Source organism: Hyalella azteca, unplaced genomic scaffold (assembly GCF_000764305.2).
Source record: "Hyalella azteca isolate HAZT.00-mixed unplaced genomic scaffold, Hazt_2.0.2 contig12211, whole genome shotgun sequence".
Taxonomy (NCBI): domain Eukaryota; kingdom Metazoa; phylum Arthropoda; class Malacostraca; order Amphipoda; family Hyalellidae; genus Hyalella; species Hyalella azteca.
This window is the reverse complement of record NW_025942174.1, coordinates 87,210-115,044: the sequence shown is the minus strand read 5'-3', so window position 1 is coordinate 115,044 and position 27,835 is coordinate 87,210. Positions and strand designations below refer to the sequence as shown.

Here is a 27,835-nt window from a genome sequence, read left to right as displayed (position 1 = left end):
TCGCAGGGGGTCCAACTGCAGAAATTTCTCTTGACTGTTCGAGAGCATGCCTCGACCCATGGTTGAATTAATACATTCAACCATGCCTCGACCGTTCGAGATAATCTGGTAAATTTGTCTCCTTGACTTATGGTTGCATAGAATCATGTAAAAAGAACCATTATAGATGAATAATATTTGTTGAAACATTTAATTTGCTTTGTCTTGCTGATTACCATTAGTCATTCAATCAAATTTAGCTATAAGCGTTCAGTAAATATCGGGCAAAACCATATTAAAAAAACACATTATAATTTCTTGAAAGAACCTTAAATTCAATCTAACATTAATTATTGCTAAACCCGTCATGATATTTCAATATTATTTAAAAAAAAGTTTATTCGCATTGCTGGTGTTCTTTAGACCGCTTCTAGAAACTCTGGCAACGCGTGACCGCAATAGCCCAACGCGCAACAATTTTAGACCCTCACGTCAACGCGATAGTGCGTCACCGATTATTTTCGATTCGTCCTGACTGATATTTAACAAAAATCTATTGAAATTTGCAGAAACACTTAAAACTTTTATTTAGAGTTAAATGTACTTGAAATTATTTTGTACTTAAAGTACGGCCTCTGATATATAATAGTAAAAGGCGAATAGAGAAATTATTGTAATTCTAGAGATTGTAAGCCTACTCATTTCACCACCGAAGTAAGAGAAGCGGTGAATGATGCAAGAGAATAATGTGTGTTTGCTTTGCACTCAAAAGAATTAGTGAAAGCAAATGAGAAGTGACTTCGTTACTGCCTCCAATGTATTGTTCGACAACTATTTATCTTAGAACAATCTACAGTTACATAAAATAAGTTTAATGTTGCACTTCAAAATCACTGTTTCGTCGAACAACCATATTATTTAGACACAAGAAAATTTCAAGGTATCATTCGGAATAATATCAAATTCGTCTTAATAAGATTGATAAATACAGTGTTATGTAATCTTCTGCTACATGGACGACTGATTGTATGTAGTTAATCTTGATGTATAACAATGAAGTTGGGTACGTTTTTGTTATAATATTTTTCGATTACATATACGAAAATTCAGATCGACAACCACGATTTCTTCGTCATATTAAAAACTATCTGGATATACCAGTAATTAAACCCAGGTTATAGCAAAAATCTATTGATATTAATTAATTATCATAATAATAATTCGTCAAAAAGTTGCACAAGCAAAAAAATACCAAATTATAAGCTGTTTTATGCGCTCGACTGCTGATGCCTGATAGGGCATGCATTTCCAGCGTCTGTCAGCTGAAAGAAATGAAGAAAGAAATTCATTGTTTTCTTTAGTTGATATGAAAAATTATGATGAAGTTTTTTAAAATTTTAGAATATTCTTCATTTTATAGAAAATCACGGCTATATCTTGCCTAAAAAACTGATTGAATAGAGAGTAATAGCTATTTCATATTTAATAGAGAGTAATTAAAAATATTTCGATTGTGTTTTGTAATTCAACAAAAATTTCTCCATTCAATGAAGATTTTTTGAGCGCCACCGATCCATGGTTTGTAAACTATATGCACACCTCAGTCACTGATCGAGTCTGTACCATTCTCGAATAATCTCCTGTGAACAAAAATGTTCACGATTTCTCGTTCTCTGTACAAATGCTTAGAAAATTGCTTCCTCAGTAGTGACTGTTTTTTAGGTGCTTTCTAAAATTATATCACGTACCCCCTAGGGGTTCCCACAGAAATGACCCGACTTCCTAATTGATTATATTCAGCTCCAAAGTTATATAATTTAATTTTTTTAATGTAGTAAATTTTATCATTCTTCTTTAATCATGCTAATTTTTGAAATTGTTTTAATGAGCTCTCCACACTGAACGTTTACTGAAAGGATGTCTCCGACAGTTTTGGGACGAATTTTTGCACAAATTTTCCCCGTATAAATTTTGAAAATGAAAACGATCTTGGCCAAATTATATGTAAATTGTAATGATCTTTCGTGCCGAGGTTAAATAATGATCTCGAGTTAACACAATTAATTTAATATTAATGAAAAGTGAACACTAAGATTAAGAAATCGAACAAGTTAACGCGAACATGGGTATCATAATATGGTACAGAACTCTCTTCTTTCATATGCTAGGGCACAGCATAGTAGAGGTTTCTCACATCACAGTAACAATTTATATATGCACAACACTGAGTCTTCTTGATAGCCTCTTGTGATCTTCTATCCGGGTTGACTTCTCCCTCTGCAGTTGTCTGAATTCACTAAACTAGTCCTTGCTTTGGTCCCACAACAAGTCAGCTCTGAATTCTTACACTGCTACGGGATCGTCAACACCTTAACTTATTCTACGTCCCACACATTAGTTACTATGGTTCTTATTCTCCATCTGTTTCCCAAAGTACACCTGAATATTCAGCTAAGATCCCTACATAAATGAAGCTATTTATTCACAATACGCTTATGCAAGCATTTTCAGACTTTTTTGTCATCTTTGATGTTGATTAGCGCGCTTAATGCTAAGCCTGTATTCCACGCACTAGTTGTTCAAATGTGAACGGATCTTTATCTAATTAACAACGAAGTTATTCACAAAACACTCGGGCGAGCGTTGTTGTCAAAGTTTTTAAGTCCGCTTCGTTTTCACGTATATATATATATAAGTGATTCAACGCTAAGCATAGCAACGCTAAGTTATTCGGCGTGCAAAAGACTAAAACGTAGCGTCTGGCGCACTACTTGAAAACGGACACAAAATTCTGACAACTGACGTCAGAACTGTGAATAAATAGAAACGTTTTAATTTGCTCGAGATAGGTTTTGATTCGGAAAACTTACGCGAGGAAAACGTGCTGTGAAAATTGGCCCCCAAAAATATTCGTTCCAAAAATTTGTCCATGAAGTGCCTAAGCGATTGAAAAGGGTAAAAAACTATTTATTAAAAATAAAACTATTATGTTTTCCTTATTTAAAACTAACTTAAGACTTAACCCTACTTACTTTAGTTACAAAACGAACGAACATCAATTTAAAAGATTAGTAAATAATTCACTTAAAAACCGTTTAAATAAATAAAGCAATGTATTATCATCTGACACCAAGCAATGAAGAAAATTGTGGATCTTTTTTAACTCTAGTAATATTTTTCAACCCTTATTGACTCGCATATTATTGACATTATACCTAAACTTGGTATAATGTTTTACCTAAACTCGGTATGTTGGACGAAATAATCAAATGCCTCTATTGTCAGAAATGCATTGCTTTGACCATATATGGCATGTTAACTGTGCGCATGAAATTCTACCATTGTCAAAAATGATGTTCTTAACCATGAATGTTGTACGTATTAAATTCTTCTATTGTCAGAAATGCACATGCATGTTGTACGAAAGAATTAAATGCTTCTATTATCAGAAATGCATTGCGTTGATTCTGAATGCCGACTGCGCAGGCAATTCTCTTATGGTCAAAAATATTCTAGTAGAGAATTTCCGCGTCAAAAATAGAAATACTGCGACCTGAGCCTAGCTGACCATATCTCGCACAGATGGTGTAAAAGGTCGTGCGACGTCCAGCTGGCGAAGGTGGCAACAGCGGGACCGATCCCTGTTGGTTTGAGTAGTTGAAAGCCAGCTGTTGATGACCAGTCTTACTGTCATGGAACGTATTTTACGTAATAATCATCTTTTAATCACAAATAATAAAACAATTTATTTCATTTAAATGTAAATCCTTAGTTTTCTCTTGTTGACCCGTAAATCAATTATAAGCTGTCATCGCAACTTCCTCGTGTACAATGAGGAAGGCCAGGCAACATCTGGCGTGAAGCTGTCCGTCATTTTCAGGACGTCACTTAACGTCAATTTGAAGCTTAACACAAGATGTTATTGAAGAAACGATTGTCACAACGATCATCAATACAGAACCTTATGCGTACATGAAATCTATTTACATATATATCGTTTTAGAATTTAATTTCTAATAAATTAGAGAACAACGATGGCAGTTTGAGATAATATCATGTTTTAATCTGGGCATACGCAATTGTGAAGAAAAAATGAAAGAGTGTTGCCACTGCGAACAATAATTAAAAGAACTAACAAACGCATCAAAAATTTCGTATAAGAAAATAATCAACAACGAATACTCGCTGCAGAACATACAAACGCATCATTAATCACTTGCAATATTATAACGAACATATTATCAATAATATAGGGACAAATAACATTCTACAGAAGAAATTAAGAAATATCTTTTGGTCTCGAAATAATCCCAGACACAATGAAGTTTTAACCGCAACAAAATGAGGAGCTATTTCGTAAATGTCCCTGACTGAGATCAGGTTGGTGGATGCCTTTGTCACCACAAATTTCAACGCAACTGTAAAAAAAATCGTTAACATCTATTCTAAATCCACTCCTTCTCGTGGCTGCAGATTTGTTAGGAAGAAGTCTTAAAGCCCCGAGGCAGAAAATGGTCATAGGTGTTTGACAGACAGACAGTCATGAAATCATCATACAAGCAGGAAAAGGAAGATCATAAATATATAATTCACACGGTGATTTTATCCCCTTGTTGTTTGAAACAACGCGAGTTTAAGTGAATTCTTCATGTTGTAGCTTGACGATGGAATATGCGTGGTACAAAATGACAGCGCCAAGCTTTGAGATGTTAAGAAATGAGCAAAATTGTGCGGTTTTTACTTCCTTCACGTTATGATGATGTGCCATCAAAGTTGAATTTGCTAATCACCTAATTTTTTTATATCTCGTTTAAATGGCCTATTGATCTTATTTAAATGGCCAGAGCGTTCTCATTTAAATGGCTTATTGTTATACGAGCCTATAAGTATATATTAGCTAGTCAATTTATTTCTTATTATTAAGAGTTCCCATAAAAATGATCAGCAGATATACGAAACATAAGCTTTCATGCGTAATATTAAAATGTCTGATGTTATTCTAATTTTAAAACATATTTACGGAACATAAATCTAAAAGGATTTGCTTCAAGGTGTCACCTGGAGAACGCGGCTGATAACAAAGTTAAGATAGATAAGCATATATATCTAACCCGCAAATAACTGCATACTGCCGAATGTAAACGCATCAGCGATAAAAATGAAAAAAGTATAACGTGGATAAATATATTATTACTCTATAAAATTCATCACATCGAAAGAAATAGATTAGAAAAATGACTCCCGTTTTGCAATTTCCTCGACCGTTAAGGTGAAAAATAACACGATTTGCTGTGATACGGTAAACTGACTTTAATAGTGAAATATTTAAAAAAGGGTTCCCTGTGGATCACGACACAAACAATTGCCACTGATCCAATGTAATCGCTATGTTATAAATATATACTCAACAGGGGCATAAGCCATTGAATTTCTACCTATCCTAGCCAGAGACCTGACACCTGCCATGCAGTGCCACCCTAGCCAGAGACCTGACACCTGCCATGCAGTGCCATCCTAGCCAGAGACCTGACACCTGCCATGCAGTGCCACCCTAGCCAGAGACCTGGCACCTGCCATTCAGTGCCACCCTAGCCAGAGACCTGACACTGAGTGCCTTGAGTGGCACCTCAGCGGTGTCACTCAGGGCACTCAGTGACCATTTTATTCACCATGGCACTCATCTGTGCACCGTCACGCCTGCGTTGACTCACTATAGGTCACGGAATAACTCAACACGAGGCCTGTGATCGATCAAAATCTGATAGCAATTATCAACGCAATGCTGGAATTAAAATTCAACTTGCATCGAGATTTATCAACGCTCAGCATCTATAAAAAATTTCAACGCGATTGATACTGCGATAAAAATTCAACTCACAACAAGACATCGACACGCTAATTATATGCTAACAATGAACAACTCATGTTTTACGAATCTACGGTGTTTGACCTTGTTCAACATTAGTAATAAAATCAAGGACAAAGATAAACATTTCTTATCGAGACTGAGAATCATCCCGTATCAATAACACAACGTGAAGCCCTCACGCTTTGATGAAAATGTTATGTAACTTAGAACTTAGCCTCTTTCATGAAGATGTAAGGGAAGGGCTAAGTACTAAGCTGGTCCGTGGTACTGTACTACCAGCACTTAACAATCATGTTAATAGAAGATTTTCCCTTTTGGTGACTCGATCAGCAGACCAACCGTCGCCGAATGACCCCTAATCTCTAATAACATATAGCTACGGATACTTCCTCATCTGTAAATATTAGATATCTGAAAATATTACACTGCCAACATTAAATTCAAACCAGGAAATTCGCTTCCCAATTTAATCACGTTCATATAAAATGCTAATGATGCAACACCAGTCCAGCGCATCAACCACAGTCTGACACACAGGAATAGACTATGAGTCAACGATTGCGTCAAGACTGAATGTTAATCAAGCAGAGGCACGTCAACGATGGCGGTAAGAATATCGTTGCAACAAACATTAATCTAGCAAAGATGACACAACGACTGCTGAAAGGATATCGTTGTAACAAACATTACTCCAGCAAAGATGAGACAACGATTGCTGCAAGGATATCGTTGGAACAAACATTACTCCAGCAAAGGTGACACAACGATTGCTGCAAGAATATCGTTGCAGCAAACATTAATCTAGCAAAGATGAGACAACGATTGCTGCAAGGATATCGTTGTAACAAACATTACTCCAGCAAAGGTAAGTCAACGATTGCTGCAAGGATATCGTTGCAGCAAACATTACTCCAGCAAAGATGACACAACGATTGCTGCAAGAATATCGTTGCAGCAAACATTACTGCATCAAAAGTGAGTCAACGATTGCTGCAAGAATATCGTTGCAGCAAACATTACTGCAGCAAAAGTGAGTCAACGATTGCTGCAAGAATATCGTTGCAACAAACAATAATCAATCAGAGGCGCTACAACGGCTGCAAATGAATGAACGTACTCCGGTCGAACGCTCACGCATTTGCATGCAGTATAGGCAACGATAATTTCCTGACTATTAAAGCGCAAAAGAGTTTTAAATTGAGAATTCACGCGCACTATAATACAAAATGTGATATACCTAATCTTACGGTATTCCTCGTAACTTTCATTTTATTAGAGGAGCAAACGTGCGTTATCTCGATCAGTGATAGACACTATCTCTCGAAGCCTGGTGACTCATCGAGCAAAACTTGCATTGAAATGCATGAGCAGCTCAATGGACAAAAACATACTTGCTTCTTCTGATAATTCAGACAGTGAATGAGATAGCTCACGCAAGTAGAGATCAAGTTTCATTTGAATAATTTGATAGCATTTTTCTTCAGTAAACGGCAAAGTTTATAGATTTATCTAGTCACCTTTCAATAACCTTCATCTAATCACAACTAAAACTCCAACCTTTACTTGGTCATATTAAAGTATAATTTACTATGATATTCATGCTTTGAATTTAATTCGGGTGGCAATGATTCGTGGTGGATGTCATTATTTGTAGAAATTTCTGGTACCCTTCGCAGTACGCACTTATATTACGGCCGACACTATGCACCATGAAATATATATACGCTCATGACATTGCTGCCGAGTGCCTTCACGGTAGATATGCTCCTGGCAAGCTGCATGGGACTAAAAAATCAATTGTACTTCGAAATAAATTAAGCCTTTCATGCCTCGAGAATAGCATGTAACATCTCAATATTTAATAAAAAACAATGCTGAAATGCCCAAATACTTCAATGGAGATCCCCTGGCCCAGCACATTAAGCCGCCTATGACTCGAAGTAATATGTTAACTATAGAAGACCGGCAAATCTTCTTCCTATTTAAACGTCGCTATTCCGCAGCAAAAACAATACCGGTTGTTGTTCACAGATCTGGTCGCAAAACGGTTCATGTATTAGCGGTCCTTCTGAAACTTACGATATAATAGCAATCGATTCGGTCGTTGAAAGTGGATGGGCTTAGGTAATATGTGGAAGCATAGGTTGTGGTAAAATGGTATTATAGAAAGACACGATCTAGGTGATGCTAGAGATCTAGTATCTCGTGGTCTCAATAGATGCTCAAAGAAATTATTGTTATAAATCCTATATTCCATTTCATTTCATAAATCTTCTTGCGAGTTCATACAAATCATGAGAAGCACGAAGACAAGGGCAACCAAAGTTTATGGACACTATATAAACGAACGCACAAACAAACATCAATGACTCATGTTACCCACGTGATCGAGGTTAGACGCCACCTGAATATACTTTAGCAGATGCGTCAACCTCAGTAGCGTCAACATAGCCAGAGAGATGCAATGATGAAATTAAGCCAAATAGAACTGGAAAAACGAAAAAATAGTGTGTATTAAAATTGTAGGTGGTGCTTAAAATCTTATTGGGATTATCATCACCATAGAAAATCTATGGAATATTTGCTCACCAAAGTCCCCTTTATAATACATAGTTCCTAAGCATAATCAAGTGTTCCTGAAAACACTCAAGAGTTTTAAAGTAAAAAAAATGTTCGTGAACACAATCAAATGTTTCAAACACAACCTAATGTACCTGAACCTGCTCAAATGTTCCTACACAAAATCAAGAGTTCCTGAACACACTATTTTAAATGCACTAAAATGTTCCTGAACACTCCTAAATATTCTTAACCGGTTGACTACGATCACTTCATCTTGTACTATTATTTAATTTTTTACCCAATATGAAACAGGGTTGCCAGACGGTCTTTTTTCCGGAAAAATTCCGCGATTTAGATTTTTTCAATTGCGTTGGCCAGCTAAAATTTATGATAGGGGTATTTCCCGATTAAATTTTAAAAACTGAAAAAATTAAACACACCGGAACCCACAAACATACTAGTATATATTGAGTCATAGGCTTTTGGCCCCTTTTTTGGCCCTTTTTGTTTGCGGACTTTGCCGTTTTTAGTTTATCTGGTAACCCTGAATTGTGTAACACTACATTCTGGAGAAATACATTTCGTGGTACGCATATGTACCACTTCGGAGTCGATGTGTTAAACGCACTTAAATGTTCCTAGGCGGGCTCAAAAGTTCCTAGAAACACTCAAATGGACGGAACGGGATTAATTTCTAAGATAAGTTAGTATGAACCTGATTCACGTTCATATTATCATTTATCTCGTTTTAGGTGAAATGAGATAAGCAGCCCGTGTTTCGGTATTTAAAGCCTTTGAACTCATAACAATAACTCCCAATGATATATTGAGGTATTTTTGTATAATAATTTTCCGAATCTTCTCCAACTTCACAACAATGAATTTTACTATATAAGCTAGTTTATAAATTATTCAAGCGTAGTCGTTATAACAGCGTCATGTCATGCAGAGATATTTACTATAGACATGCATGTAAGATACAGAATAAAAACGGGAGCAGAGAGGTCAAAGGTCCTTCCGTCGGAACGTCAACTCAAACTAAATTATAATATACCTATGTTCTTCATAACATTGAAGATATGCTACTTAGTTTTTGACATCTTTGTCCGTAACCGAGCACACACCAGACGGTGAGCCCTGGGAGCTCCCTTCATGCATGGCTCGTCACGCCTGCTTGAGGTTACCTCGGCATGCTCAAATAACTGCAAGAATTAAACTGGGCAAATAAAGTTATATAAAACTCATAAAGATCATTGTACGATCAATAGGTCAACATCATACTTCAGTAATAGAGGTTCTACTAACATATATAGATGAAAATGCAGATGTTCATATCCTATATTTTAAATTAACCTTCATATATGGATAATATGATCATTTCTTGGTAGCTCACACGAATGCAGTCGACCTATGGCTGGAAATATAAGCACTAAACAAACATGAGCGTTGCTGCGTCCTCCAAGGCTGGTGAGCAACACAACGATCCCAACACCCATGCATACTTTCACTGATTGTGATGCTCGTCCTCTGGCATATTTATTGCATTCCTGATTAGCTCTTATATCTTGTGTTTGTGTTTAGCTGAAAATTCTCCCGTTTTATATATCATCTATCGAGACATCAGCTTTTGTGAAGAAAGTACTTATTAGCCATTCTGTTTTTTTTATACGACGCGCACAATTAAAGGGACAATCCAAAAACATGAACATTTCAACAAGCAGCGTCATACACAATGAAAGGAGTGTAAAAAAAGGAGGGGGGATCATGCATGGCGAAAAAACTGCAAGAAATAATGCATAAATAATACAAGTGTTTATTTCCTCATAGCATTACAAAACAGCCGGAACTTCTACTTCTTAAATTTTGTTAGCGTCCAAAAGCCATAAATTATAAAGCTTCAACACAGATAGGTATGAATTTCATTCGCCAAAATATCCGCCTAATAAATGTAGCCTCGAGATAGGTGCATGGGAAATGCTGGAGTCTGTTTTTAAAAGAGAGAATGTTGTAGCATCAGGATACCTTCATGGGAAGGAAATTTCATTTTCCTCCCTCAATTTATTATTATTTAACCGTCAAAGTAGCCACCAACATATATCGACACTTTTTATTACTCAACTTACTCTCAGCGTGTCTTTCTTATAATATTTTGTGCAAAATTTACTGCAGAGTACTTCCTTGGCAAATTCAAGGCCTCCATCAGAGGAGGCAACATGTGTCAAACTTAATTGAGCTTGTTCCTGAGCATTAAAGCATGCACAATGCAAATCAAATTATACGAATAAAAATTTATTTGGATCAGTAAGTATCATTCTCTTTCAGTAAGTACCATTCTCAATACCTCCCTATATTTCCTTTTAAATGTAGTCTCGAAATTTTAACTATAAGTACCCTCGTAAACGGATAAGCTCAGACATCAAGTAATCTCTTTTGAATGTGGCTAACAGGCCAGTCGAAGGTTATGGGGGCATCTGCAATGTGCATTGACCTGGGCACGAACTACTCGTGCGTGAGTGTGTTCCAGCATGGCAAGGTCGAGATCATCGCCAACGACCAGGGCCTATACTTTCAAAACTCGCTAAGTGAACGTAAGTACTTACGCTCTATTTTCTTGTCTATGATTGGTGTATTTTGCTTGAAAGGCCGTCAATGATTGGCTGATGAACTTACGATCTCTTAACTTTTTTTGAAAGTATGGGCCCAGGGCAACAGGACAACTCCTTCGTACGTCGCCTGCACCGACACCGAGCGTCTGATTGGTGATGCTGCCAAGAATCAAGTCGCTCTCAATCCTGTCAACACGATTTTTGACGCCAAACGACTGATTGGGAGAAGGTTTGATGACCCAACAGTTGCCGGTGACATGAAACACTGGCCCTTCAAAGTGGTCACCTTATGACCTTATGATGAGTTTAGGACGTCGTAGTCCAAGGTCACGCTGATGCGCCGCCTTCGTCGTCCTCCGTCTCCGAGTCGTCGTCGGATGTAACGTTGTACGTTGGACGGTCAATGACAGCGGCAAACCAAAATTGCAGGTCGAATTCAAAGAAGAGATGAAAACATTTTCTCCCGAAGAAATTTCTTCTATGGTGTTAACTAAGATGAAAGAAATCGCCGAAGCCTACCTGGGAGGGGCTGTAAAAGACGCAGTAATTACCGTACCTGCATACTTCAACGACTCTCAACGCCAAGCAACCAAGGATGCTGGCGCCATTGCTGGCCTCAAGCCCTCAACGTCCTCAGGATTATCAACGAGCCAACCGCTGCAGTCGCCTCAGGATTATCAACGAGCTAGCAAATGCATTTATCGACGATTGAGTCCACAAAGCTAAGGCGATTGTTAAACTCCTAAATAAGAAAGAACATCAAGAATGGAGGCCGTCACCGTTCCTGTTAAGACTCGATGACTTGATACTGAATGAGGCAAACGAAGCTGTGGTCGTCTGTGGTTTAACATAGAGAAAGAAGTTTTGTAATAAAATAAATGAACCTTGCAATTTAATGTTTTATCTGGGGTTATTTAAATATTTCCACCACAAAATGGCGTCTATCATGTAAGAGCCGCAGCTGAAACTGAGACTTCACAACATGAAAGACTTCACAACATGAAAAACGAATAATTTATTCACGAATATCGTGTGTTAATAAATAAGTTGAATTACTAAAACCAAAAATCGTTTGAGAAACCGCGATCAGTTTTTCGGGAAGTGATATTAACCTCGTCCACAAGACCCTAGCGATAAATTCTCTCACTGAACATTGTTTTACAGTTTACACTTTACACCCTTCCATCGCCAGATTTGGTTAACACGTCCATCGTGGCAGTTGACAAATACGTCCGTATCACCGATTGGCTGGCGGACGATTTAAAGAAATTATTCTCGTAGAGGCTCAATCTGGAATTCGAAAAAAAACAGAATCTACTCGAAGACCTATCCGTAGTATGGATCAGAATACTTATATTAAAGACTGTTTAATAATGAAAGCATTAAATGATGTTTAAAGATGCCACAGGGAGTAGGAACCGATCACAAAGTGAAAGCAGCTCATCTTCTCGATGCCACCTCGTATGCCGCTGTGTATCGACAACTCACGTCGAACTTGACGCAACTATACTAGCTTTCATTCCCATTATCAACCTAGAATGAAAGACATCTCATGACCGGATCACACACTTACACTCAGGTTATTGTGTACTCTAAAGAACTCTCTAAAGAGCCCACATGATCACATGGCTTCGCTTCTATGGTTCCATAATACTTTACGATTTCTATTTACAAGGTGTTTGAGTGCGAGCGCACGATGACCAAGTTAATTGCACAATTGTATATGGTACACCGGCTATTAAATTGTGGCATGGAGGCGTATTGTAGATTCAGCAGTACGAAATTCAGGACATAAGTTCAAGCTGGCAAGACAAATTCGATATTGCAGCCGATGCGCTCGAAACTACTTGCTGACGAAAACTACTTGCTGAACGAACGCCAACCTCGTTAGGGCCAAATTAATCGGAAAGCGCAAAATGAGCGATGAAATCAAAAGTCTGTGTAGTAAAAGTTCATGCAATATAACTTACACTCAACGAAGGGTTTTTAAACTAATTCTATACTAGCCGAACGTCGTCACTTCTTGATTCTCAGATTTAATAATTTTCTTCAGTTTATATCAGTCATGGGGAGCAATGAAACTGAGCCTACGACGAGGTCGCCCAAGTATGAAGGAATCTATTTCTTCTGCCCAGATCATATTTCTCGCATCATCTATTCCTCTTGAATCGATGACAACAGAATGGTTACCGTACACAAAATGTCCTATCTCAGGTTGACTTCTGTTGGTTTAGCTTGTTTTCGTTTAAATAATACTTTAGGACTGTGAAATAAAATTCATTGCGGATTTCATTAAGGAATTAAAGAGCGTGTATCATTAAAAAGTATAGTTCAAAATAAACGTTCAAACGTTGACATGCCAGCTACTTTAACAAGTTTACGAGAAGTCATCTTAGCCAAAATTTTCTCGTGCTAGTTACAGTTAAACTCAATATCACCTACAACGGCTGCGCGTCAGGCAATTTAAAATAATTATCAATCGTAGAGTTCGAAATCAAGCGAGTGCATGCATTTCTGGAAGGTTATCTACATATGCACGCAGATTGGAACAGTAGGGTACGCACGTACTGTCACTAATAATAACGAACTCTACGCGAGTTCCCAAGCAATGAATTGTTTTAAATTACGTAACTGAGCAGAAAATTGAAAGTTATTTAAAAATGACAGGCTCATCTACTACTGAAACCTTGAGCATTATTTATAGACTCCAGCGTTTTGGAATTTTTTCCCAATCGAGACGAGACAAGAAGCTTTGTCCCGGTTCGCAATAAAAACCAGAACAACTTTCAGCCCTCAGTGGGAATTCCGGGACGATATCGAGGCGAGACGTCCCGGTTAAATAGGAGGTTTAAAATTTCCCGGAATTTATATCTTATATAACAAGACGAACCACTTAATGATGGGATGTAGACTTTGTTTTTAGTTTACAAACATGTACAATAACTGGAGACGCATTCAATGACAATTCCGATCTTGGGCTCGGCAATTAAGATTGTTTTTGCGCGCCGGGATGTGGCCTGTCGCCGATTCTTTTCCTTTTCGTGCCTTGTTCACAGAAGATCTAAAATCGTGTCATAAAAAGGCCTTGAACTCGCACATTCATAGCGTAAGGCGCGGTTAAAGCCTAGACAGTGACATAATTCACTCAATATTTAGCCAAACATCGCCTAATCTGCCCAAATAAGTTTGGCAGTTAAATTTCGCCACATCTGCAAATGACCGACAACTGCTCATTAACAATCAGGAGCTAATAATATGCCGCTCGCTCGGTTTTGTCTCGAAAATCCAGGGTATGTCTTGTCTTGTTACGTAAATTCTCTTCATTTTTACTCGTCTCGTTTCATAATAGCCGGGTACGGAACACAAGTCTTGTCAAGATTCATACATTTATTCCGGGACAAATTTTACCTTCTGTCCCGGAAATTTCTTGTCTCGTCCCGGTACACTTTGAGAAAATTATTTCGAATCGCAAGTGTATCTGCAATACCTTTTTTTCAAGTAAACGCAGATACTGCAACAAATTTTGACAAACTACAAATGCCAAAACGTAGGCATTACGATTTTAGTCAGTATCGAGGTCACGTAGGATTCTGCAACCTGTATACGAGCTGTAGCATCAGTCACGGCTATCAATAGACTTCCATCGCTTCGATTAGATTCCCATTAAGGAGAACGACGTTTTCCATTTTCTTCAGCAACGTTCAGCAAACCTCTGATCTTCTAGGCGAGGTCGATTTTAATCAGAAACTCTAGTTGAGGACGGAATTATTTATCCTCTGAAATATCTAATGAGGGAGAATAAGACGCCAAAATTCAACTGGTATTTTAATGAATGAAAAATTAGCTTCCGTAGTAAAAATGAAAGTATCTTTGCCCATTAATGCAATGTTAAAACTGTGCAGATGGAAAATGAAGCTAAACAATTGACAATCTACAATTGGAAGCATTGCTGACATTAAAAAGGCGGAATAATAATTAATCGACTTCCTCAATGGTGGGGCCACCAGCTCCAGCACCTGGAGGAGGAGCACCAGCGCCAGCTGCACCAGGAGGCATGCCCCCGGCAGCACCGCCGTACAACTTCGTGATAATGGGAGTGCAGACCTTCTCAATGTCCTTCTGCTTATGTTCATATTCTTCCTTCTCGGCCAACTGGTTACCGTCCAGCCATTTGATGGCTTCATCGCAGGCTTCCATGATCTTCTTGCGGTCCTCTTCAGAAATCTTATCCTTGACCTTGTCATCTTCGACGGTCGACTTCATGTTGAAGCAGTAAGACTCCAGGCCGTTCTTGGCGGAGATACGCTCGCGCTGGTTATCGTCGTCATTCTTGTACTTCTCGGCATCCTGCACCATGCGCTCAATCTCCTCTTTGCTAAGTCTACCCTTATCGTTAGTAATGGTGATCTTGTTCTCCTTGCCGGTGGACTTGTCGACAGCAGACACGTTCAAGATGCCATTGGCGTCGATATCAAACGTGACTTCAATTTGAGGCACGCCCCGAGGGGCAGGAGGGATGCCTGTGAGCTCGAACTTGCCGAGGAGGTTGTTGTCTTTGGTCATGGCGCGCTCGCCTTCGTAAACCTGGATGAGCACACCGGGCTGGTTGTCGGAGTAGGTGGTGAAAGTTTGAGTCTGCTTAGTAGGAATGGTAGTGTTACGCTTGATGAGAGCAGTCATGACGCCTCCAGCTGTTTCAATACCCATTGACAATGGGGCAACATCGAGAAGAAGCAGATCCTGGACAGCCTCGGACTTGTCACCACTGAGAATGGCAGCCTGGACGGCGGCGCCATAAGCAACAGCCTCATCAGGGTTGATGGACTTGTTCAACTCTTTACCATTGAAGAAGTCTTGCAACAGCTTCTGGATTTTAGGGATGCGGGTGGAGCCACCAACAAGAACAATCTCTTGAATTTGACCCTTGTCGAGCTTCGCATCTCTGAGTGACTTTTCAACGGGGTCGAGGGTGCCGCGGAAAAGATCAGCGCACAATTCTTCGAATCGAGCGCGGGTGACTGATGTGTAAAAATCAATACCGTCGAACAAGGAATCGATTTCGATGCTTGCCTGAGCAGACGAAGAAAGGGTACGCTTGGCACGCTCGCATGCAGTCCTCAACCGTCTGAGGGAACGCTTATTCTCCGCAAGATCTTTCTTGTACTTGCGTTTGAATTCCTGCATGAAATGGTTGACCATCCTATTATCGAAATCCTCACCACCAAGATGGGTATCACCAGCAGTGGACTTCACTTCGAAGATACCGTCTTCAATAGTTAAAATTGAAACGTCGAAAGTGCCGCCACCCAGATCAAAAATCAGCACGTTTCGTTCACCACCAACCTTCTTATCAAGGCCATAGGCAATAGCTGCAGCTGTAGGCTCATTGATAATACGGAGGACATTGAGGCCAGAAATTGTGCCGGCATCCTTGGTGGCTTGTCGCTGAGAATCGTTGAAGTAGGCAGGCACTGTAATGACGGCATCCTTAATGTTAACACCCAAATAAGCATCAGCGGTTTCCTTCATCTTGGTGAGCACCATTGAGGAGATCTCCTCAGGAGTGAAAGTTTTCGTTTCACCCTTGTACTCAACGGAGATCTTCGGTTTGCTGCCGTCATTGACAACAGTGAATGGCCAATGTTTCATGTCGCTCTGGACGGTAGGTTCGTCGAACTTGCGACCGATCAACCGCTTGGCATCAAAGACAGTATTGGTGGGGTTCATGGCCACTTGGTTCTTGGCAGCATCACCAATCAGACGCTCTGTGTCGGTGAAGGCGACGTATGAGGGCGTCGTGCGGTTGCCCTGGTCGTTGGCGATGATCTCGACCTTGCCATGCTGGAACACTCCCACGCATGAGTAGGTCGTGCCCAAATCAATACCAACTGCTGATGCTTTCGACATCGTTTCTGAAAGTAAAAAAAGTCTCTATTAGTTCATAAATTATTTTCTGTGGAAATTACCAAATTACCAGTGCGCTATCGCCGTCAGTTTTCATAATTCTAGCGTCCCACCCATCACAGTTCGCTAAAAATGATGGCTGCAAATACCATTAGAATAGCGAAATATTAAATTCAAATAATTTCATTTTTTATCAAAATGGATAACACAAGTACCCCTATAAAACGGCATGCTTTAATGGTAAAAATGCATCGAGTTGGAGGACAAAAATTCTTAACCAAGTTCTCCGTTCCTGTCACACCGTCAATGGCTCACAGAAATCTCCATAACTGCCAACAATTATACAGAGTATAATTCTAGAAATACTACCAGGCTACCAGCCTTTGTTAAGTATGTACAGAAAGTTATGATCTCAGCCTACTGAAAGAGCCAATATGTATGGGTTACAAGACAAATCTATGGAGCCTACTCTTAATTTCACTCACTTTACTCGTTACTGTGAGCTTTTGGTCATTACTTCAATTTTATTTCTCCGAATATAGCTAATAAATTACAGGACTGTTAAATATATATATATATATAACATTATAATATATTTTTCTAACAGGTTTACTTCAAAGTGGCACATATGCATACCACAAAATGTATTTCCAGGACGTAGTGGTACACTACATAATTCAGGTTGCCTAAAATCGGCCAAATCTGAAAACAAAAAAAGACCAAAAAAGGCCAACTCAATATATACTACTTTATTTGTAGGTTCCGCTTTAAAATTCCATTCATTTTATTTTTGCAGTGCTTGAAATTTAATTCAAAAGTACCTCTATCATAAATTTTAGCCAGCCAATGCAATTGTGAAAAACTAAATCACTGAATTTGTCCAGAAAAAATGACCATCTGGCAACCCTGTTTAAAAACAGTACAAAAAATGAAATAATGGTACAAGATGAAGCCATCGGAGTCAAAGCGTTAGTCACGCCGTTAGAGCAAAAATAAACTTTTTCAAGAGCTTGCACAGTTGCACTATTTTCAACATCAACTCAAGACTCAAGTATCCAGCCAGCCTGCCATCAGACATCAGTGCCATCATAGGCTACCATGCATGCAAGATTACTCAATCAGTTTGCAAATATCAGCAGAATGAAATCAGAAAATAGGTATATATAACTAAAGCTAGGTACAATATAAAATGCATATGCTATGTGCATTTTTTATGCATTAGCCCTCCTGAATAAAAGATTTTTTGATTAGAAAAATCCTCAATTAATAATTTAATTGCCATTATATTAATCATTTCTTGATTATCAACTAGCCTATTCTTGCAACTTGTCCTAATTACAATTTTCATTTTTAGTTTCTAAATAAAAATTTTTCTAAAACATATGGATTACAGAATATCAAATGCAGTTACCAATAAAATGTATTATCTGCTTCAATAATTAACAGCAAGACTTAGATTCAATAATGCATCTTCAAAAACTTCAAATACCTACCTATATAGTACCTAGCTACCTACACAGAAGTGCTACTAAGTTCTAACGTTTTGAAAACCATATTCAGGATACTAGGTACTTTTCTTATTAGCCTACGTTCACCCGCCACTTCCGAGGCATTTGAGCTCTAAGACCCCAACATTCTTCAGAAGTTCAAAAGCTAACGAACTTCCACAGGAAATTTAAGCAATACCGACAAAACTAAGCCAATTCCAGAAAAAAATTATTTTAGAAGAAAATTGCCATAACGATTATTGTAATAGCCCTAATTAGGAAAAGTAATGATTTGAAGAAATTATGATTCATAAAATATATAATAATTCCTGGGAGATATGATTCACAGAAAGGATGACTGGATGAGTAACATCAGTGTGCGTGGACTCGAGCCAACCCACGCGGCCATAGCGGAACTGCCCGAATCGTCTAGAAAAACGCGTGGCGTGGCGGGATATCAAGTCGCAATGGCGGCAAAATTCCACAGCAAACGATAAATTAATGTTTCGCACAAGTGCACATTGGATACTCAATCAGCATATAAAGGGATTACTAGAATGCGATAAAAGAACATAAAACTTCACATTAAAATCGATTGGCTCGATTATCAGTGGTCGCAGTGATAATTAATAGTAATACGGCTTTCGTTGTGACGCGTCACAACTAGCTACCGGCTAAATATTAAATAAAAAATTACAATAAGAACCATTGGTTGAAAGGATAGTACATAATAAAACATTTGAAAATATTTCTATAACTCACCTTATTCGAGGTGGAAATGATATCACAGACAAATGTGAAACACGTCCGCCCAGCACAGCGTTTCGAAGTGGATAGACTTGCTGCCGGTGAGCGCGCTGCGATCAATCCACTGTCCGCTTGTTCTAGAACTTTCTCTGTGCCAAGTACTAATTTATTTTAGTTTAGGCTGGCTCTTTGTAATATAATGAAAACATTTTTTATATGAGAATAAGAGCGCAATGAATTTTTGATAGTTTTGAAACATTTATCCTAAAAATTTGCTAAATTTAGGCTTAAACTTCCAGGTGCAAATCGCTATCAATGACGTCATTCAACGTGCGTCAAGGCTAGCCTCGCCGCATAATAGATTCCGGAACAATTCAAGTTAAAAATTAAGTTACATCACCTCTGTTGGATAACTATTTTATTGTATTTAAATAGTTATCATGAAAAAGTTGTTACATTCGATCTCGAATTTCCAGTTGCAATTTGGAATCAATGACCTCATCTGAAGTGCGTCAGGGCAATCCTCATCATTTATTAGATTCCGGACCAATTCAAGTTGAAAACTTCATAACAAAACCTCTGAATAATTTAATATATTAGCTTATAAAATGTATATGTATTAAATAATGAAAGTTCGTTATGAGTATCCATAACGTTTCGTATATTCATATTCATGTAATTGTTTCGAATATTGGCTTCTGACTATGAATAATCATAGATGAATCGAAGTGACAGATAAATTTGAGTTTTCTTGTAGATTTTGTCTGTATGGGGAAAATCAACTCACTCTTAGTTCCATTCATTATTATCGACTAACTCGGACGAAAAAATTCCTAGTATATAAATCTAATTGATATGATAGAACTCGACCTCAATCTATTTTATAAATTAATAATTCTTTCTTCCTGTTTTGAAAGTTCTTTTTCAATTTTAGGAATTCAGGAAATTTCATATTGTGTTAAATGCTCAATTATGAAATGGGCTACCCGGTAGGTAGATCTTGAGCATAGAACAGTCATTGTCTGACCGAAATATCTAATATCAAGCATCTGTACGGCATAGTGCTTAGTCAATCGTAGATGAAAGGAAAGAACCCGTCACCAATTGAAGTAGAGTTTACTAGGGGCCAACTACAACATCAATCGTGAAGGCAAAAGATGTGCATATTTACCATGTTTTATATACAACTATACCGGTTATAGACCGGTATGGTTTCCAAATATTTCCATTTATTTTGGTGGATCTGTGAATCAATTTTTCACAAGGCTCTAGCATACATAGAAATGAAAGGACTGAAGCAATGAACAATAATTGTCCAACAATTAACTGAAGCAATTGGCTAACAATTACGAATAAAACAAATAACAACCGAAGTCGGTATTAAGAATTAACTGAAAATAACTCAGCCGTATATGAACGATTATTCCCACGTCCGAAGAATGTCGACATGAACTGATCGCAACTTTTCGCCTCATATCAGGAGCTTAGTTGTGAGAGCGGTAGCAACCCTCGCGAGGTAAGCCGTTGGATACCAAAATACATCACATACCCGACACCCGTAGTTACACTTTTTCAACAATGCGCCCGATATTTTTTTCGCAAATGTAGTCATTGGTTTATATATGGTTAAATATGCATGTAGGTCAGCCCTCAAAGCCACACTGAAAAATAAATTACTTTGAGCACATTGCAGTTGGCGATGATGCGTGGCACGCGCTGTTTTCGTCAACGTTTACGCAGCCAAAGGTTTTACGAGACGCTTGCCACCAGGCAGCTACAGCGTGGGTAGTGGTGCACGGTGGGTTATTTTAACAGAGAGGCGTTCTCCGACCCCTAATGAATAGGCCTAGCCGGATAAAATATTTTCCATTGCGTAATTAAATTCTAGAAAATATGTTTGGTTAGGTCTGTTCAAGTTGGAACCAGGAAATCAAAAAAGCAGGAACAACACGGAAGATAAAAATATGACAAAGATCACAATTTTATTTCGAGTACTACCTAGTAATATTTTGAGTTCATCAAATACTTTGCATAAAATACTGTATCACCGTAGTTCCGTATCTATGATGAGAACAATTTCGCAACCGTAACAAGTATAGCAGAATAAACTCGCACCCACAGTTAGGGCTTCATGCGACCGCGCGGTTATTCCATTATAAATTTTTACGATGAAGTCGTGCTGCAGTTTTTAGCTGCTGGCTCAGCTGGCCGAACAAGCACTATGCTTTATAGGGCACCAGCAAAACGAATGGGCAATTTTCTTCAGCGAGATCCGCCGATCCAATATAGTTGTAAGGTAGGCTGTATAAATGTTCAAGTTTGATGGTAGAGGAGAATAACAAGTCGGAAATGACTGGCTAGTGTAATACCATAAGCACTGATAGAAAAATGCGCACATCACAGGGACTACTTTCCTGCAGTGGAGGGGAGGCTAGCCCACGGGATAGGCAGGCTGATATGTACAACACTTGCATACTTAAAATAAAACCTGGCTCTTCATTGGAGAAAACTTCGCCAGGTATCACAAATACAGTTCAACTTCATACGCAGACGAATCACTGATTAAAATATACGGTGAGTACATAGATATATAGAAAAATAATTAAGAAAGACATAAATGGACAGTCGTGAAGATCATGGCGAGAAACACGGGTGCTAGAAATTAAGTTTAATATATTCAAGGAACACGTAGTGATATAACTTGCTCTACGTCACATGGAATGACTAATAAATAAAAATGATTACAAATGAAGATACTCGACTGAAATTAATTATGGGATACACAGTTTTGTAAGTCAATAACTTGAATTTTCTAAAACAGCAACAAATATTAAATTAATTCTTGACTGATAGCACATAAGCTCATGTCAATTAAAATATTTCAAGGAAAATGCAACAAAAGGGCAAGCGACATTGAAAAAAAAAAAAATCTTCGACCAGAATGTCGTTTCCATGATCAGTCTTTAGTTGGATAATCCTAAATACAGTTTCAATTTTATCTAAGTCTACGAAAGTTAAAGTGAGCGAGGAGATGGCGATAATTTATACGAGCCTTGCTAACTCAAAGTAAAGAATAGAGACAAAAGCGGGCACATGTGAAAAACTCGTGTGTTCTAAATTTCGGCTCGTGCAATATGATGTTTCCATGTATACCTGAGAAATGCCAGAAATATTTAGGGTAAGGTTTTGAAGTATTCTCAGGATATATTTTAAACTCTAGGGCAACTTTGCTCATCAGTATCTGACATCAGTGGTGCGTGAGAAGACATGTGTATAAAAGAGTAGCGATGGTAATAATTAATTTTAACATTGAGAAAGAAGCATAAACAATTGACTCGCTACAACGTTCATCACAATTACGAATATAACGATAAATTGAGCCAAAAAAAGGCACGGGATGAGCATGTTATGGTAAACGGAGATGGTCAGAACAAGAAGCCGCATCACAGCGCATACGCAACTACAACATACATTCTGGTATAAAAATCCCGCGTCAAGAAAATTTGACTTCTACAAAAGTTGTGTTAAGAGTAGCGTTCCACATGAAGAAGCTTGGCACAATATGAGTTGGTATAATACATTGACTTGCGTAAAACATTGATCAGAAACACTACTAGGTTAAACACTCCACTAAAAATTAATGCTTGTTGCTGCAAGCGAAGTTTTAGAGGGAAACTCGACTGCATAACTGACAGCAATGTCCATCAACCTGAGGCAGGTGCTCACAAGCATGACATGGCGGGTTCACAACACGCTTAGAAATTAAGAAGCACTTATAGGATAAATGCAAGGGGTGGCAGTGGAACGCACTACGGCTAAACCAGGAAAATACTAGTGCATCACGAGTTACTACCTTGTACATTCACACAGATTCCCATTTAGCCATTTGCATTATTGCGAACCACATGGCTGTTGAATAAAGACACCACTGGGAGAATGAATGATTGTCTGATCCCGTTCGACTGGAGCAACTGGAGCAGAATTCACGAGATTCAATAGAAGGAAGATCGATTACCACAATCATCCACTAAACCACAACACATGGAAGCAAATCCCATTAACAGAAGCGAACGATATACTGTTAAAATTTGTTGCTGATTCTAGTTAGGTTAACAGACAATAAACTTTCAAGTGACAAAGCTTCAGGATAGATATGGACACAAACTCTGTTTTCAAAGTTAACAAGAGGTCCGCAAGGTTCCTAATAAAAAGGTGACAATTGGTCGTAGTCTTCAATAGCCATTCATGATAATGTCTTTCTACAGACATCAAGTGTTTTGTTCAACCATAAATTAAGTATAGTCCAGACGCGACTTTCTTTATTTGACATCCTAACGTAACACATGCAAATTCAAAAAGAATGACAATGTCATTCTTCATTCGGAATCAATGTTAAGCGGAAAAGTTCTCACCGCTACAATAAAACTATAATCAATGGATGAAAATTTTTACTACGTACCTCCAAATGAAAACAAATCAGCCAAAGCGTGAAATCAGGCAAGATCAATACAGAGATGGAAAATAATTAGACTTTGAAGCAATTTTACGGTCGATTGGTCAGATAATATACATAATACCACCTTCAAAACATTTTCAAATTAGAACAATTTTTCATTACATCATCGTCTCAATAACTGAAACATTTATTCACTGTATATACATGAATCTCGTTATATTGAACACAGCAAAGGTTCGTCGTTAACCGACGCACATTTTCAGTCACAAGGAACATGAGTATGAATGAGAATCATGCGTCAATGACGGGTCACAACTGAGAGAAATCAAGCATTCAGCGAGTGCACATTATTAAATAAGGAACACTTAATAAAGAAATATCAACACATACAGCATCTTTCATAACATAAAAAGGACTTTTTCACCAGAAAAAGATGTCAAACTAGAAAAATCAGATCTAAGTCACACTACATCATCGTCAGTTCATACGGAATCCACGAAAAAATGCTGAAAAAATTATCGGAAGGTAGGCATGAAGTAAACTCAACATAAATGATGCGGAAAACGAAATTTAAGATAAAATCTTTCTGAAGATACTGGAATAAATTGAGTCTTGAAAAAGGTAAGCAAATTGTAAGAAATGCTCTGCTATTAAAAACAATGAAGAAAATACCTATAATCAAAACGGCCAACTTAAAATCAACACTAGCATTGCCAACGTAAAAATTAAAAACTTGAAGATCACGCTGATGGTTTCAAGTTCAGTGACGATAACAAAATTGCAAAACAAAAGCAGACGATAGAATGATAGAAATGATCATACTAAATGATAGACTGGGGTATACTATAATTAATAAATATTTCAAGTAAAAATTCTGAAGATCCAGGGCCCTGAAAAACAGAATGGATACCCTGTGATGTACATAGTGGACTCGACGAACACGACTCGAGGCTCTAGGATAAATACAGAAGACTTCAAGATCAAGGTGGAAGACCAAAAAACTAGACAGTTAGATCAATACAGAAGACCTCAAGATCCAGATGGAAGACCTTAAAATCAACAAAAAGACTGGCAGAACTCGAGGTGAAGACCAAATAATTGCATCATTCGACAGCAAAGCCACAGGTTTCTTCGACGGCCTGCGTCAGTTTCTCATACATCTTCGAGAAGCTCTCGTATGCAGGGATGTCGATGCGATTGAAACACGTGTGGGCCTTCGGCAAGTTTTCTGCACAGTTCATCGTCATTTTAGAAAACTACCTATTCTATGACTTGAATTTGCACAAAAAATGAATAAACGTTTTCAAGATCAGAAAGAAAGTCGATTAACATGTATCAGGAAGCAAGTACATTTGTGAATTAGCAACATCGACATAAAATTCAAGTAAATATATTTATATTTTAAAATGTATGTAATAATTAATTTTGTAAAATAGGTGAAATATTACCTTTATTGGCATCAATGAGGTGAATGGTGAACAAGCGTGGTCCTGTAGCTCCAGTGGAGCCCTGTAGAGCTTTGAACCCTTGCAGCGGAACGCTGTACCCAATTCGATTAGATTAGATTAGTGGCAAATACGACACTTCAAAGCAGGATAGTACATCAGGAATGGTATCAAGAAACAACAGGAAAAAGCCTCCTATTTGATGAATGCTGGTAATAAAACAAATGAGAATTTTTTAACTCCATTCCTCAGCGAAATGCAATTAGCTTTGTTTGCAAAAACTATAACTATCTTTCGTTTAATAACTTATAGAAAGAGGAGTCAGAAAATTGACACTTGAAATCAAGTAATTTTCTTTAACACGTTGACTACGAAGTGGTACATATGCGTACCACGAAATGTATTTCTCCACGACGTAGTGGTAAATAATTCAGGTTGCCTAAAATTGGCAAATCCGAGAACAAAAAAGGCCAAAAAGACCGATAACTAAAAATATACTACTTTATTTGTAGGTTCCACTATAATTCCATTCCATTTATTTTCTTTTTTCCAGTTCCATTTATTTTCTTTTTGCAGTATTTAAACTTTAATTAGGAAGTACCGCTATCATAAATTTTAGCCGGCCAACGCAATTGAGAAAAAATAAATCACGGAATTTGTCCGGAAAAAATGACCGTCTAGCAAACTTGTTTAAAAACGGTACTAAAAATGAAATAATAGTACAAGATGAAGCAATCGTAGTCAGCGTGTTAAATGTAACAATGTCGATAGTAAAAATAGCGGCATAGAAAACACAGCATCGAATAAATTGATTGCTGAAGCTTTAAGGTGTGAAGACGCTCACCGAGAAGAGCCTGTGACGAACTGCAGTAGACGGGCTCTCATCTCCTCGGTGTAGCGCTCGACGATCTGCCAGAACCAGATCACGATGGGGGTGTCTGCGGTGCAGTGCTACAACGGGAAAAACTCTAGTCAAGATTTGGTACACACTATGACAACAGATCACGATGGGGGTGTCTGCGGTGCAGTGCTGCAACGGGAAAAACTCTAGTCAAGATTTGGTACACACTATGACAACAGATCACGATGGGGGTGTCTGCGGTGCAGTGCTGCAACGGGACAAACTCTAAATCATGGTTTGGTACACACAATAACAATAGGCAACGGAATTCGAAGAGGGGTCTATCGTTAAATCCACAAATTGCTGGAGTTATTTTGTCAAGATTGGTAATCATTCAACGAAAAGCGATTGAAATAACTGCATAAGAAAATAAAGAGCTTAAACTGAATATGTAGGTAAATAAATAATGAAAGTTAAGTCAAGCATAAAGAATGAAGGTTGCCGAGCAAGAAAAGAGGTTAATTGAACATGGAAGAAGATCTTGGAAATAAGGGCAGGTTTTGTGGTTACTAAAGCTTCAGAAGTGTTATTGAAGCATTCAGAACAGACGTAGTATAATATAGTAGAGAAGGAATGTGATAATATGAACTAAGACTGCTATGATTTTTATTTGTATATAACAGTATTGTCAAGCAAGTACAAGGAGTCGTTGAAGTTCTATTGTTGTTGTATTTTCCAGTCAACAGCAATTAGTTAGACAACCTCGCTTAAAAAATTTGATGGTTTAATTTTTCCAGTTAAGCCAACTTTATTAAATTAGTCGATATTGGTGAACTGTTGCCAACAACGAACCTTTAGTCTGGTGTTAGCTTTCCAGTCCTCGACGTCAATCTTGCCGAGTCCACCGATGATTAGCTCAAGTTCCCGCTCGTCAAAAGGCGCCAACAGCTCCTGAGATACCAGCTCCGTGAAGCCCTTCTGCAGTATCGTGAACTGGCGCTCGATGCCCTGTGTACAGAGATAACATTGAAGAAGGAAGCTTCAGAACTGGCGCTCGATGCCCTGTGTACAGAGATAACATTGAATTGGCGCTCGATGCCCTGTGTACAGAGATAAGATTGAAGAAGCAAGCTTCAGAACTGGCGCTCGATGCCCTGTGTACAGAGATAACATTGAAGAAGGGGGCTTCAAACTGGCACTTGATGCCCTGTGTACAGAGATAACATTGAAGAAACAAGCTTCAAAACTGGCTCTCAATGCCCTGTGTACAGAGATAACATAGATAACATTCAACACGGCAGCTGTACCCCACCCATTATAATGCACACCCTTATTTATTTTCAAGCTTCAAAAAATCATATAAAAAAACGGCGCCAGAATGCGACAATGAACGTATTAATAGCAAGTTTTTATAATATTCGAGTTTTTCCTTGACAAAAATTAAATTAGCCAAAAGGAACAGGCTAAATTTCTAGCAGTGCCCTACCACTAGTTCACACATAACTTTATTGCATCAACAGAAGTATTTAAATACTTGTAAAAGCACATACCTGCATGAAGCGGAAATTGACGTAAAGTTTAACGTATTCTTTTTTGTTGTCTTCAGTGAGGAATATTTTCGAGCCTCCCGGTTTGAGCTCTTTCCGCTGCAGGACCCCGAACCTGTCGTGCTCCACGGTGAACGTTGTGCTGTCCATCACGTCCGTGATGTCGTTGCAGCTGCAATAAAAAAAAAAAACGTGTTTATCTTCTAGTGATTTTAAAGTAGTTCTACCATAATAATGGGTGTAGGTAGTCAAAAACACAATTATTTTTAATAGGAACTATGCACTTGAAGATCAGACAAATATTTCAGCGTGGGCTGAATGTGCTCAATACAGAAATATTAACAATCCAGAGAAGCAATTATTATATCTAAATAACAAGTTTTTGCGTCGCG

The 27,835-nt window shown here is 38.1% G+C and overlaps 2 protein-coding genes across 4 annotated transcripts in view; both read right to left on the bottom strand.

The window, feature by feature from the left end:
* Positions 1-14,828: 14,828 nt before the first annotated feature.
* LOC108672209 (heat shock cognate 71 kDa protein) lies at positions 14,829-19,253 on the bottom strand. Its single transcript, XM_018159842.2, has 2 exons — positions 19,170-19,253; positions 14,829-16,928 (listed from the first exon to the last, which is right to left on the bottom strand). Exon 2 carries the CDS (start codon positions 16,921-16,923, stop codon positions 14,992-14,994), a length of 1,932 nt encoding a protein of 643 aa, XP_018015331.1. The 5' UTR covers positions 16,924-16,928; positions 19,170-19,253; the 3' UTR covers positions 14,829-14,991.
* Positions 19,254-21,502: 2,249 nt separating this feature from the next.
* The window catches only part of LOC108672210 (E3 ubiquitin-protein ligase SMURF2), a 45,442-nt gene continuing 39,109 nt past the window's right edge, over positions 21,503-27,835 (bottom strand). For 2 of the 3 annotated variants that reach the window (XM_018159844.2, XM_018159843.2), the window contains 5 exons: positions 27,447-27,615; positions 26,749-26,904; positions 25,900-26,006; positions 25,059-25,150; positions 21,503-24,838 (listed from right to left, as the gene is read on the bottom strand). In XM_018159844.2, the coding sequence (XP_018015333.1) occupies positions 24,714-24,838; positions 25,059-25,150; positions 25,900-26,006; positions 26,749-26,904; positions 27,447-27,615 (649 nt within the window). In that variant the 3' untranslated portion in view covers positions 21,503-24,713. The other variant, XM_047883190.1, reaches the window with a different exon arrangement.